The following is a 13,281-nucleotide window of genomic DNA, read 5'->3' on the forward strand; positions in this document are numbered from 1 at the left end:
GTATCTTATTCCGGCTGGGCATTTGTGAATTGAGTTATTTAAACTGATTAAAATTAAATTAGATTGCCTGTCAAGGTAGTTAAGCTAAAGAACTATGGAGGTTTTTAATCATCTTGAAAAGTTTGTTGTGATTAGGAACTCTTCATGCACAGTTAAGGGCATGCACGCTTTCTGTAGTAAAGTGGGAAGAAAGGGAATGTTGTTAATGTTTTAAGAGTCAAAATGGGAACTAAAGGACTATCAAAGATCCACACAGCCCGAAATGCCGACTTCTGAAGTGAAGGACTTGGAGCCAAGGCTCAATCCCAGGCAGACACAGCCAGAACCTACATTCAATGCCAGAGCACAACTCAGGAGCAAATAAAAAGCTTCACTGAGCATGGACAGAGTGCACAGGTTTTCCTGGTCCGAGAGGCATCAGCTCCATCGCCACTGTTGAGAAATAAGCTACTCATGATTCTATATATTACAAAGACAAATGAGATGTGAGCATTCTTGATTCTTGGAATAAAGAGAAAAGATTGAAGGGGCCATAATTGTGCAACCCCAAATCATGTCTTTGTAGTTATATTTATTGAGTTATTTAAAACATTTCTTTCTCATTTTTAAATATTTTTTCCCATGCTTATTTCCATGCTTATTACATACCAAAATAAAAACAATACTGAAAAGGGGTACAAGTTAAGAGGGGAGGGAAAAGGAAAGAAAATAAAATTTACACAATCTGTAAATAAGATAAAAATTATGACATAAATTTGTGATTGCAATTTCATGTTACAATAAAAATAAAAATCTCATTATCTTTTATACCTGACCTCCCATTTATTCCTTAATTCTTTTTACATAAATTTACTGCCATATCAAAATACTATTTTTATATTAATATTTTCACAATTTATAAATGTTCATATTTATATAAGCAATTAATAAAAAGGAAGTCCAGAAAGATAGGAAGGAACCTAAGAAAGCTACCTTAAACAGGTAGTCAGGCCATTGGTGCATCTAGCTCAGGACTGTCTACTGCAGGGGCGGACAAGGCTATCAGGCTATCAGGTTCATCTTTGTTTTTGGAGACACACCAACCAGAGCCTAGGACAAAAGCCACACACTTTGAATCAAATAATTCTTAATCGAGGCCAGGAATGTGGTTTGAGGGTAGCGCAGATGAACTGACTTGGCAGTCCTTCCATGGATGCAATCTTGCTGTTAATTTTGCTTTCCCAGCCCTGCCTGGAAATGCCAAGAACCTGGGACCTTCTTACGTGCACTGCAGCTACTGAGCCACAGTAGCCCTTCCCCAATTACAGCACTGTACAAACCAATAAAAACGTCATATGGTTGGTGGTAAAACCGCCTGGTCTGGTGCACTGCTTTCCTGTCTGTTCCTCCCTTCCTCTCCGCTCCACCCCTGTTCCCCTGCTTCATCCACATATGCTCAGACCTCACCCACTACTTCCCCAGTCGCTTGTGAAGGTTCAGCTGACTCGGTTGCCGTCGGATCTTGGGCTGCACAGGAAGCAGGTAGGCGAGGATGGGCAGCCTGGCACTGCGATGATGCGGGTGGCTGCCTGGCTGCATGCAAGAGGGACAACAGGGCACCCTTCCTAGCTTGGCCTCCTGCCTGGGGCTGGTACTTTAGGGCCAATGAAGGCCTGCTGTTGCAAAGGAAGCCAGCCCAGAGGCTGCAGCTTGGAAATCTGTCAAGAGCTGCTAAGAACGGGGGACCTGGGACTGCATAGTCAACCCATCTACTCTCCTAGAAGTGGGTGCGGAGCTGGGCGCAGCTAGGCGGGGCCACCAACCTCTGTCTCCCCCAAACACAAGAGGGACACCCCAGAATCCCTCACAGAGGATGCTGTTAAGACACAGCCTCTTGGATCAGGATCTGTTTCCTTGACATCCCTAAAGATATCCCTACCTGAAGTAACCCAGCCTTGCAGCTGTAGTGGGTGCAGTTGTCAAGTATTGAGGATGGGGTAACAACTGGAGTATTGCCACAAGGAACCATAGAGTAAACTTATGCACTAGCTTCCTTTGGGAAGCTTTTCCTTGCAAGCAGATAAAGGGATGGGGAAAGTTTACCATATCTGTTCAACATCAGACAACAATTCAGCTTCAATAGAATACAAAAGAGGACTCCTACGGCATCTAGATAAATTATTTGTAGGGACGCGGGCGGCACTGTGCTCTAAACCACTGTGCCTCTTGGGCTTGCTGATAGGAAGGTCAGCGGTTTGAATCCCTGTGACGGGGTGAGCTTTCGTTGTTCTATCCCAGCTCCTGCCAACTTAGCAGTTTGAAAGCACACAATTGCAAGTAGATAAATAGGTACCGCAGCGGTTTAGTCATGCTGGCCACATGGCCCGGAAAGCTGTCTGTGGACAAACGCCGGCTCCCTCAGTCTGAAAGTGAGATGCAGCCTCATAGTCGCCTTTGACTGGACTTAACCGTCCAGGGGTCCTTTACCTTTACCTTTTTTTACATTATTTGTGTATGCATTACATTTCTGGACTATGTAAATTATTATTAATAATCTAGTGATGTCATTGCAAACAAAAAAGGTCAGTGTTCTGTGGCAGAGTGGGAGGAAATCTTCATTCATAGTTTTCACAAGAAATATGCAGCCACTACATCCCTCACAACTCCCTTTGTGCAGGTCTTCACCAACTCTGTGCTCTCCATTTCTTATGGACTACAACTCCCAAAAACCATTTCATTGGTCAGCAGCCATGGTACTAATTCCAGCTGCCTGAATTCTGTGTGTGTCTTCTTAACAGTTCTGCCAACACTACATTGTGAAGCACATGAGCATGGGAGCAGAAAGGCATCGTGTACCTTGGAACACCCTATAGAGAACTGATACATATTATTAACCCTTTTCTTCCTCCTACCACACTCCTAAAGAGCAAAGATGGCTGAGGATATAATTCAGATGTGTCCACTGCATTTTGAAGATGATGGGACCCTCTTTTTTGAAGGTAACTCTCGCCTGGATTATTTTGGTTTGATTTTCTGCAGAGGTGTTGCTATGGCCATAATCAGGGTTCTAACCCCAAATGACTATCCAGAGCAGCAGATGGAGGCAGTGGCAAAGAGACCTGGTGTCAGCTCCAGGGTCAGCATGGTATGCTGGTCACCACAGGAGATCTCTCTCTCTCTCTCTCTCTCTCTCTCTCTCTCTCTCTCTCTCTCTCTCTCTCTCTCTCACACACACACACACACACACACACTTCATAGTTAGTGTGACTGAGCATGTACATGATTTCAATGCTCATTTTATTTAAAAAAATATCATTTTCTACAACAAAATTGTGCTTAACTGTGTTTAGCATCAGGGCAGCAAACCCAATTTTATTTTCAACTTTGACTGGTAGCAGTTTTCCAGGGTTTCCGATGGAAATTGCACCGCTAGGACTAAACATGATTAATTCTGATTTGGATCAGGCCCAGTATCTCCAGAGAAAGCATGTAAGGCAATAAGGTAATATCTGAAGGAAAATGTATGATGTGGGTTGTGACTCTTTAAAAAAAACAGGGCAACGTTTACATAATATAAGCAGAGGGCATAATAGACTATTGGCTGCCCTTGTAGGTGAGCGATTCAGGGGCTGTTCTCCACTGCCTGTGGGTACTCAATATATTTCTGTTGGTAGCAACACTTGTCAGCACTTAGGAAACAATCTGTGGTTCAGTGGCAGAGCTCCCCTTTGCCATGGTTAAGTCCTAAATTCAACACTCAGCACCTCGAATTAAAAGATTCCTTGTAGGCTGGCTGCACACTAGGAGATCAAACTGCCTGTCAAACCTATACATCCGTGGGCTAGATGGACCAAGTAGTTTGATGCAGCAAAGAGAGGGTGGAGAGAAACCTTCTGCTATGGGATTAGGAAATTATGTTTCCTTGTTTCCAAGCTCCCCCTCCCTCTGTTGAAATTGGGCTTGAAAGAAGTGTTCTGTTATAGCCAATGCTACAAGCTGTGGTATGCGTTTGGATGTTGAGTGCATTGCCTGCTGTTTCTCCAATTTGCAAATATGCCTACAGGCAGGGGCAGCCCACTCATGAGGCAAGGTGAGGCGCCCGCCTCAGACGGCAGGATCCTTGGGGCAGCAGATCTGGCGTCCAAGAAATGCATCGCCTGCTGCCCCTGCCACGGTAGCAGCAACAGCTGTGGCATGCTCCTTGGAGGCCGGATCCGTTGCCTTCTTGGCAGCTCCTGCACAGTGACCTCTTAGCAAACAGAAGGCACTTTTGGTGCCACAATGTAGATCTTTATTCCCCACCCCCACCCCCGTTCCTGATGTAGATCTCCATTTACTCCTTGTTGGCTGGGGGTGGGGGGAGGGTCATTTAGTGGTTTACCTCAGGACTCAAAATGTCCTAGGCCAGCCCTGACTATAGGCCCCAAAGGGTTGGCAACCCCTGTTCTAATCCAATTGGTAATAGGCAGGATTTTTTTTTTGGGGGGGGGGGATATTAATTCATTTGTATTCAGTGGGAGGGGGTATAGAATACACCCAGCTAGCAAACAATCAATTGTCTGGATGCACTCTAACGTTTTCCCATTCTTTCCCTACTCTGTTCGTGGTTTGGCTGGAACAGAAGATCAAGGTAGTTGTAAATTCTCTGTTATAAATTACTCAACAAACAAGAGTTGTGCCAATGTTTTGTGGTGTTACATTTTTGTATGGAGAATTGTGGCTTTATGGGATAGGTGGTTCTCCTCCCCCCCCCCAATTTAATCAAATGCTGTGGAAAATCAGTATTGGGCCATTTCCCCACTGTCCACTTTGCTCTCTAACTTCAGCAATGAATTAATAAGATCAAGTGGTTCCACGTGCCAAGGTGAACATCACATAGCAAGAATGGCCGTGGTTTCGTGCAATACATGATGCAAGGCCACCAAACTTTCAGTAAATTAAATCACATATAAAAGCACAGCCAATCAGATTTATGCACCAATATAACAGCAATTATAGCTGTTACCCAAGACAAACGAAAAAGAACAAAAAATAAATAAAAATACCAAGAGGTGGAACCGATGTACCTGTAGTTCCAAGATTATAATCCTAGTCCAGAATTATGGTTTATTAAACCAAGAACAAGTGTTGTGACCACATTTTTCATTGTCACTCCTCACTCAGCTTTAGCACATTAATCAAGTCTTATTGCCAGTGTTTCCCCTTACTTCCGAATAGGGAAACTGTGGTTTAATTTCCATTTATAAACCAGGATATGAAACCAGGGTTAGTGGGTGGTTTCATATCCTTTCTGGCTACGAGCAGTGCTCCGAGTTTCCCAGTTCAGGTGTAATGGGGAACCGTGGCTTAATACTCAGAAATGATCTCAAAAGAGAAGAGAGGAAGAACAGTGCTTATACATGGTGTAACAAAATATGGTTGGGGAGGAGAGGGGACGAGATCTAGGCCTGCTGAAAATACTGATTCAAGGGAGAACCTGCCTGAAGAAAAGTTAATTCAACATTCAAGGGTTAGAAAATGGCCCCACTTCAAAGCACTCATGTGTGATGCAATAAATAATAATAATAATAATAATAATAATAATAATAATAATAATAATAATAATAATTTGTTTGTTTGTTTGTTTGTTTGTTTATACATACCCCAGCCACTCTGGGAGGCTCCCAATAGAATATTAAAAACACAATAAAACATTAAAAACTTTCCCAAACAATTACTTTCTGGAAGAGACAAATCTACAGCCCTCCTTCTGAATCCACATTTAACATGTCTCTTGAAAGGTTTAGAAGCAGACAGCTTTAAAAAATCCGAAAAAGGCAAGGCAGCACAGATCTTCCGAAACCAAGAAAATCACGTGCTCATCGTGAGACCAGAGGACAATGCCGATGCCATGGCAGCATTTGAGCCTATGACAGACGAAGAAATGCAAAACGGTACAGTAGTATTTCCAACCCTTCCTTGAAGCCTGAACTGGTTTCACCTATCCCACTTTATTTTTTCTCTTGCTTCATGTATTCAGGAACAAAATAAAACATTTAAAAACAACAACTACTGCAGGTGTGTACAGTTAGATTGCTCATTAGGAAATAGCTTTGTAAGTATAAGAGAAGTTTAATAATGGAACAAGTTGTGCAAGGGGAGTTGTGAATCCATTGCAGATTTTAAAGACAACCTATATTAAACAGGAAATGCATCTGGAGCACCCTGATAGTTAAAAACCACTAGTTGTCTTACAAGGTGCACCGAGCTATACCTGTAAATGTTCATAGCTCTGCCACCACATCCCTCTTTGATGAAATACAGAAAAACAACTTTTGGGGGGAATGACAAAAGGGTACTACAGTGATACCTTGGTTCTCAAACACCTTGGTACTCAAACAACTTTGAACCCAAACACTGCAAACCTGGAAGTGCTCCGGTTTGTGAAACTTTTTCGGAAGCCAAACATGCTCCGGTTTGAGTGTTACGCTTCTGCTTTGGGTGTTACACTGACGATTTGAGTGCCACACTTCTGTTTTGAGTGTTACGCGGAGGTCTGTCTGTTTTTGCTACTTATTTTGCATTTTTGTTTTTGCTGCTCTTTTTTGTTTTGTTTTTGTGTCTGTGTGGAACCCCAGTTCAGCTACTGATTGATTGATTGATTGATTGATTGTGTGACTGCAGTACATTGTTTATTGCTTTCATTTTATGGATCAGTGGTCTCGTTAGATAGTAAAATTCATGTTATATCGCTGTTTTAGGGGTTGTTTTTAAAATTAATCCATTTTGCATTACTTTCCATGGGAAAGCGTGCCTTGGTTTTGGAATACTTTGGTTTTGGAACAGACTTCCAGAACAGATTAAGTTTGAGAACCAAGGTACCACTGTATTGTGCTCATGAACTGCTTCTGAGCTTCCCATTAGAACATCTGGTTAGCCAACATGAGAACAACATGCTGGAGTAGATAGAGTCTGACCCAGCAGTACAATGGTGCCCTGCTAGACGAAAATAATTCGTCCTGCGAAAATTTTCGTCTAGAGGGTTTTTCGTCTAGCGAAGTGGCAATGCAAGCCGCGCTTTCGCTAGACGAAAAAAAAAGACGAAAACTTTTCATCTTGCGAGGCAGCCCCATAGACTTTTTCGTCTTGCGGGGCTGCCTTCCGCTAGACGAATGCCTTCGTCTAGCGAGTTTTTCGTCTAGCGAGGCATTCGTCTAGCGGGGCACCACTGTACGCTTAAGTTCAAATTGTGGGGGGAGGGGTATCATATATCATGTTCTTAAAAGGCCATCAGTTTTATGAAGATATCTGGTCAGCCAACATTGCCACCTGATTCAGCTTGTCTTAAGCAAGCGACTGCTGATTGTTTTTGAATAAGTGCTGTATATATGCTCCAGCCTTCACTACAAACAAGGCAGAGACCGTCAGTTAATCACACAAAGGCCACATGCTCTACTGCTGGACAAATGCTTTTGAGTCGCCAATGCATGGCTACACACTTTTGAGGTTTCTTGGTGCAGAAATCCAGCATGCTGAATACATCGCATCTTACTGAAGTTCTGCCCACTTAATCAAAGGGAAGGGATGATGAATGATGTTGACAGTAGGCGATTAGCCTCAAGGAAAGTGGTGCAATTGTAGGCGCTCAGCTCTGAGCTTTGTTAGCCACTGCTAGAGACTTTTTCAAAAGGTACACGATTGTCCTTTGTGCGCAGAACCTGGAATCTCGTTGAATATTCACATTTACCAAGACACTAACCTGAGAGGACTTCCAGTGGCCTTCAGCACAAAGTGGAACGGTGAAACTTACATCATGCAAATCGTGAAAGACGGTAGCAACATGAGGGTGGCATTTAGGGTAAGCCACTGCCAATTGCCATAACGACTCTTTTTTAAAGTTCTGTACCTTTGATGTTGCAGCCTTGTTGACTCTCTAGGAGGGACTTGCATGGGTCAAGAAGGGATGGATGAGGAATTGGCTGAGTCATCCTTTTGCAGCAGACTGACCCAATTTGACAGTCCAAAACTTCCTTGTGCATTGGAGCACATATGTTCCAAAAAATATGTATGCTATGATTAAAATGTGTATAAGATGTATATTTCACAGGAAAGTGCATGAAAAGCATTGAAATTTATGTATTTTGGCAAAACACATACAATAATGTGTGTAATTTATTATTATTATTTAATTTGTGATTTTCAGTTATATACATTTCAATAGTTTTACAATCATTTTAACATGTCAAAACTCAACTTCCTTCCTCTTCTTTCTGCGGTTCCTTAAATTTATTAGCTCGATATAGTTCTGTATAAAAAAATCACAACTTGATTTCTTATTTCTTTAGGGTTTTTCCACAGCTCTGCCTCCTGTATTAATTTTATATATACAAGATTTTTCTTGTCTTTATTTGCCATGCTAATAGTTGCCCTGGTTTGTTAGCCTGTTTGAATGGTTTCTGTTTTAAATATTTAATTTCCCACTCTGTTTCTTGATTTATTATCCTTGAGAACTGTGTTTGCAATATCTTAATATCCTGTTTCACAATCTCTTTTCAAGGGGAATTTATTATTATTTTCTTTTCTTTTTATTTCTTCTAAGATTTCTTGCTTTTTCAACTTTATCTTCTTTTTTTGGTATGCGCTACAAAATCCTTTCTCAGTCTTTTATTAATCAAAATCCTTCTGCGTTTCTTCGCAATGTATGTTTCCTGGAGGCAAATCATGTCCAAATTTAACTTTTTAAATTATTATTAAGTCCATTTACATTCAAAATTAAGATTTTTAATGCCATCTTGTTCTTTATTTATTTGTCTTTTATCTCTACCTCTGTTGATTCTTCTTCCTGCTAATTCTTTTCCATATTTTCTCCAGAATTTGTCTGCTTCATTGGGATCCCGAAACCTTTGTTTTCTCCCTTTATATGTAAAAGATACTCCTTCAGGGTATTCCCAACGATAAGGGATTTTGTTGTATCTCAGTGCATCTGTCAAGTATTTATAATTTACTCTTTTCTTTAACAACCTCATTGGGATTTCTTTCAAAATTATTATTTTCTGCTCATCGATCTGGAAATTTGAATGAATGAATCTTTATTTGCGTCAGCCATCGGTCATAGCAATAAAACAGCAATACAACATACAAAGAATAGAAATAAAAGTCAATTATATAAAATACATTTTAGGGTTTTGAATCAACAGTCAAATAGTGGATCTTATTCTGATTGCCCCAGCTAAAAACCTTGCAACTTTTGCTGTCACCTGCTCATCTTGATCTGCCAAGAGAAAGGACAGTGTGGCAGTGGTTGGGCGACCCGGAATGGACAATAAAAGAGGGGTGATAACCTCATTCCTCAAGTCTTTATAAAGAGTGCAAGCCAGAAGGGCATGCGCCACCGATTTGGTACTACCATCTCCACAGGGACATAAGCGTTTTTCGTGTGGAATCTTATGGAATTGCCCCTCAAGTACAGCCGAGGGCAATACATTCAATCTTGCGAGAGTAAAAGCGCATCTATATTTTAGAATTGCTAGGTTATGCAGATAGGGTGCCAGAGAGTCGAAATGGGAAGGTGGAAAATAGTCATACCATGGGCAAAATTTCCTTATTGTTTGCCAAGTTGTTCTGACGCTCGATATCATTTAAGCGCTGGCAAATTAAACTGTTTGCTTTACTAAAACCCAAAGTGAGTAGCTGTTGTGGTGATAAACCACAAGAGTGAAGTTTTTGATGGACAATTTTAGTCCAGGTGCTCTTGTGACCATCTTGCAGCACTAGGAATATTAGACTGGGGGGGGGTGGATTTGAGTTTAGGCAAAACCAATAGTTACGTGTCCTACACCAGATCCATAATTCTACCGAGGGAAGATTAGCCTCTAGGTGCAATGATGCATTTGGAACACAGGGTGGTGCAGAGAAAATTTGCCTTAACAACTTTGACTGGACAGCTTCCGTAGATCCAAGGCGAGATCTGGAGATTTTTCTGGTAGTGCACCTGTATTATTCTACCCTTAATTCTCCTTGAATTGAAAAACACCAAACAGTCGCCCAGCAGTTTTTTGGGTTTTTTTTTTCTCCCTTTAGCATGTCTAGGTTTTACGTGGAAAAATTTATCCATGGCCACGCTAATAGTTTCTTCCTCCAATTCAATCAGGTTAGCAAGTTCTTTTATTATTTTTTCACTTAATTCCACCGACACAAACGCCTCTCAGTCAAATAATTGTCTTTTTGATTTAATTCCAAAACCATCATCTCACCCAGATCCTCTTCATAATTTCACTGCTTCAGTATCTACTTTCATCCTCTCCTGCTCCCTTTTTGTCTCTCTTACTTCCACTTCTACTTTCTTGGAAGATTCCTCCAAACTGGAGGTTTTAAGCTTTAATTTTTGCCCTGTTTCCTCCCCCAATTCTAATGTTTTATGTGACAGTTCTTTAATTCCTGTTGTCAAATTTGCGACTGCTGAGTTGTTACTGTGTTTTCTGTTCCAGTCTCTGTATTCCTTCTTTCACCTCTTTCCTCATTTCTAATAAAATTGTCGTTAAATCAGATTTTGTAATTGAACCTTTTCTTTGACGTGGTGTTGTAGTTGGGCCTGGAGGTGGCTGTTCCCCCCCCCCCCGTATTAGCCATGATTTTATCAACAAAGTTTTTTTTAAGGTTCAAAATTAGTTACTACTTTAAATAATAAGAAGTACAAAATGATTGAGCACCAGTGTAAGTGAAATGGGACTAACTTTGGAAAAGTCTAGTAAAACATTTTAAGTAGATTAAATAATATCAAGTAGTCCCATTTGTCTCTGCGCATATGCTCAAGTAACATAGAAAAAGCAGGTTCACATGTAACACCAAACCAGTTTTTCCCAACAGTTGTATGCATACCAGCTTCTCAAATCCAGGTTTCAGATTCTGGTTTCATGGACATTCACAAATTCAGGTATCACAACAAACCATGGTTTGTTGCATTACATCTCACTGTGCACAATCACAGCTGGAGCATGGAGCAATCAGGGCCAAGTCATGGTCATGTGAAAGTGTCTGATGAGCATCTATAGTGTTGCATTTTCCATGTGAGTTACATATCAAAGTATTAACCAGTTGCCAGAACTACTTGCAGTGTCAGGATCCTATCGCTTGAGTCTACTCTCCAACAAGGGTCTTAAATTACAGCGAGGCATATTTAATTCAAACAGTGGCGTAGTGAGGGCGGGGTGATGGGGCGGGGCGCCCTGGGTACCGCCATGGAGAGGGTGACGCTCTGGGCACCCTCCCCCACGATCGGCGACTCCCAAGCCGATCCCAAAACCTCACTCGGCATGCGGCTGGCTTGTGCTTGCTTGCTCACTCTCTCGCTCTACCGGCTCGCACTTTCCTTTATTTTTTTGTTGTTTCTTTCGGCACAAGAGTGGGCCCTGCGCGAAGCCGGGCAAGGAGCAGGCCAGCGAGGAGGGGCATCACGCCAGCCACAAGTGTGACGCCTCCATGCGCGGCTCCACCCAGGGCCCATCCCAGCGCCAGAAAAAAAGGAAAGCACGAGCCAGCAGAGCGAGAGAGCAAGCAAGCACAAGCCAGCCGCTGCCACGCGCCAAGCAAGGTTTTGGGAATCGGCTCTCTCGCTCTGCTGGCTCACGTTTTCCTTTTTTCGGTGCAGGGGTGGGCCCTGGGCGGAGCCGCGCGTGGAGGGGAGGGGTGGGCCAGCAAGGCGGCGCCACGCTTGTGGCTGGCGTGATGCCCTTCGCTGGTCTGCCCCTCCCCTCCGTGGCTCCTCCCAGGGCCCAGCAGCAGGAAGGGAGAGCGCGCGCCAGCTTGCTCAAGTCCTGCCGCCCGGCAAACAGGGCTCGAGCAAGCCAGTGCATGCTCTCCCTTCCTGCTGCTGGGCCCTGGGCAGAACTGCGGAGGGGAGGGGCGGGCCAGCAAGGTGTGTCACGCCAGCCACAAGCGTGATGCCGCCTTGCTGGCCCGTCCCTCACCTCCACGGCGCATTCATCATGAAGCACGCATCAGGACGCATGCACGCTGTGGAGCAAAGCTCCCCCCCGGCGGCCAAGCAGCTTCCTCCGCCCCTGAATTCAAACACTGAGAAGCCTTCCTAAACTGGCTGTTTAGCATGGGATCTCTATTGGGCTGCTTTGGCCCCTGTGTTTGGTGGTTTGATCAAGGCCTTGCTTCAGACACTGTTTGCAAGATTCGAACTTTCTTTAAGATAATACATTTCTAATCTTTCTTCTTTCCAGCCAAGAGATGTCCCAGAATTCATTCCAGGAGAAAAAAGTGATATGCTATTCTTCAAAACCCCATTTTCCAAAGGTGACAGACAATTCTATAGATTTGAGTCCTCACTGGAGCAAGGCTACTTCCTTGCCTTTGAGAGAAATGAGAGGAACAGAGTCACACAACTGGTGATAAAGAGAATGGATGGAATAGATGAGACTACAAAGCTACATACTTCCCCACTTCCCAGGAAAAAAATATAACCATCGCAAGAAAAACATAAGCAAAAAAAATACTAGAAATGGAATACAAACAAACAATACAAACAAGTAAAACAAATAATATAGAATACTGTAATGAAAAACATCACACCCCTAATAAATGAATCTTGGAATATCTATATAACACACTGCAGAGCCCCGAAGGAAAAACAAACAAGGTTTGTAGGATGGCAGGATTTGCAGTATAAAGAAGTATTTTGTTATAAAGCTCTCTTTTAAATAACAATCTGTGTCACTTTTCTAAGTGGCTGTTTCATGACTGTGAATGCTATATGTAATTTGAGTTGATGAATATTTTTGTACAGAGTATTTTGGACTACATTGGGCATTTTATAACTCTTAGTAAAGTTTCCTGCATCTTCATACCATTTTGAGTCTTGCCTTTTTCTCATGCATTTTGGTTCCTGCCTATGATTAAGCAATATAGATGTACAATAAGCCATCTTTTAGCAGATGAGATTCACCTAGTCCAGAACCAACTGAGGTATCAAATATGGGCCTTTCCAAGCTAGAAACCCAAAATCCTTTTACTGGAGATTGACCCCAGAACTTCCTCAGTGTGCTCTACAAATGCTGAAATAATTGTCATTCACACATAGAACTTTACGTGTGAGAAAGTGCTTCCTCATTGTAATCATCAGATACACTCACAATGACTCATTTATGACCATCTCTGTTGCCTCATCCTTGAAAAATGTGAGTAAGCGTCAAGTCACAATTTCACACAGAGACAATTAAAACAGCTCTGTAACAAAATGTACCCATTTTTAAAAGGGTCCATCTTATTATTAAGAACCATTCCAATCAGTTTAAAAACAGCAGGCTGACCTCCCCG

General features: G+C 42.4%; 2 protein-coding genes across 3 annotated transcripts in view; one reads left to right on the top strand and one right to left on the bottom strand.

The window, feature by feature from the left end:
* The window catches only part of BCO2 (beta-carotene oxygenase 2), a 72,912-nt gene that overhangs the window by 45,769 nt on the left and 13,862 nt on the right, over positions 1-13,281 (bottom strand). The window lies entirely within an intron of this gene.
* On the top strand, positions 1,436-12,759 carry LOC117060283 (interleukin-18-like). 2 transcript variants are annotated; one of them, XM_033172497.1, is made up of 6 exons: positions 1,436-1,521; positions 2,905-2,978; positions 4,601-4,609; positions 5,760-5,912; positions 7,674-7,816; positions 12,189-12,759. In XM_033172497.1, the coding sequence occupies exons 2-6, from the start codon at positions 2,912-2,914 to the stop codon at positions 12,426-12,428; spliced, it is 612 nt and encodes a 203-aa protein (XP_033028388.1). In that variant the 5' UTR covers positions 1,436-1,521; positions 2,905-2,911; the 3' UTR covers positions 12,429-12,759. The 2 variants fall into 2 exon arrangements, with proteins under 2 accessions (XP_033028388.1, XP_033028390.1); XM_033172499.1 differs by lacking the exon at positions 1,436-1,521 and having other exon boundaries at positions 2,829-2,978.

This window comes from Lacerta agilis, chromosome 15, assembly GCF_009819535.1.
Source record: "Lacerta agilis isolate rLacAgi1 chromosome 15, rLacAgi1.pri, whole genome shotgun sequence".
NCBI lineage: Eukaryota > Metazoa > Chordata > Lepidosauria > Squamata > Lacertidae > Lacerta > Lacerta agilis.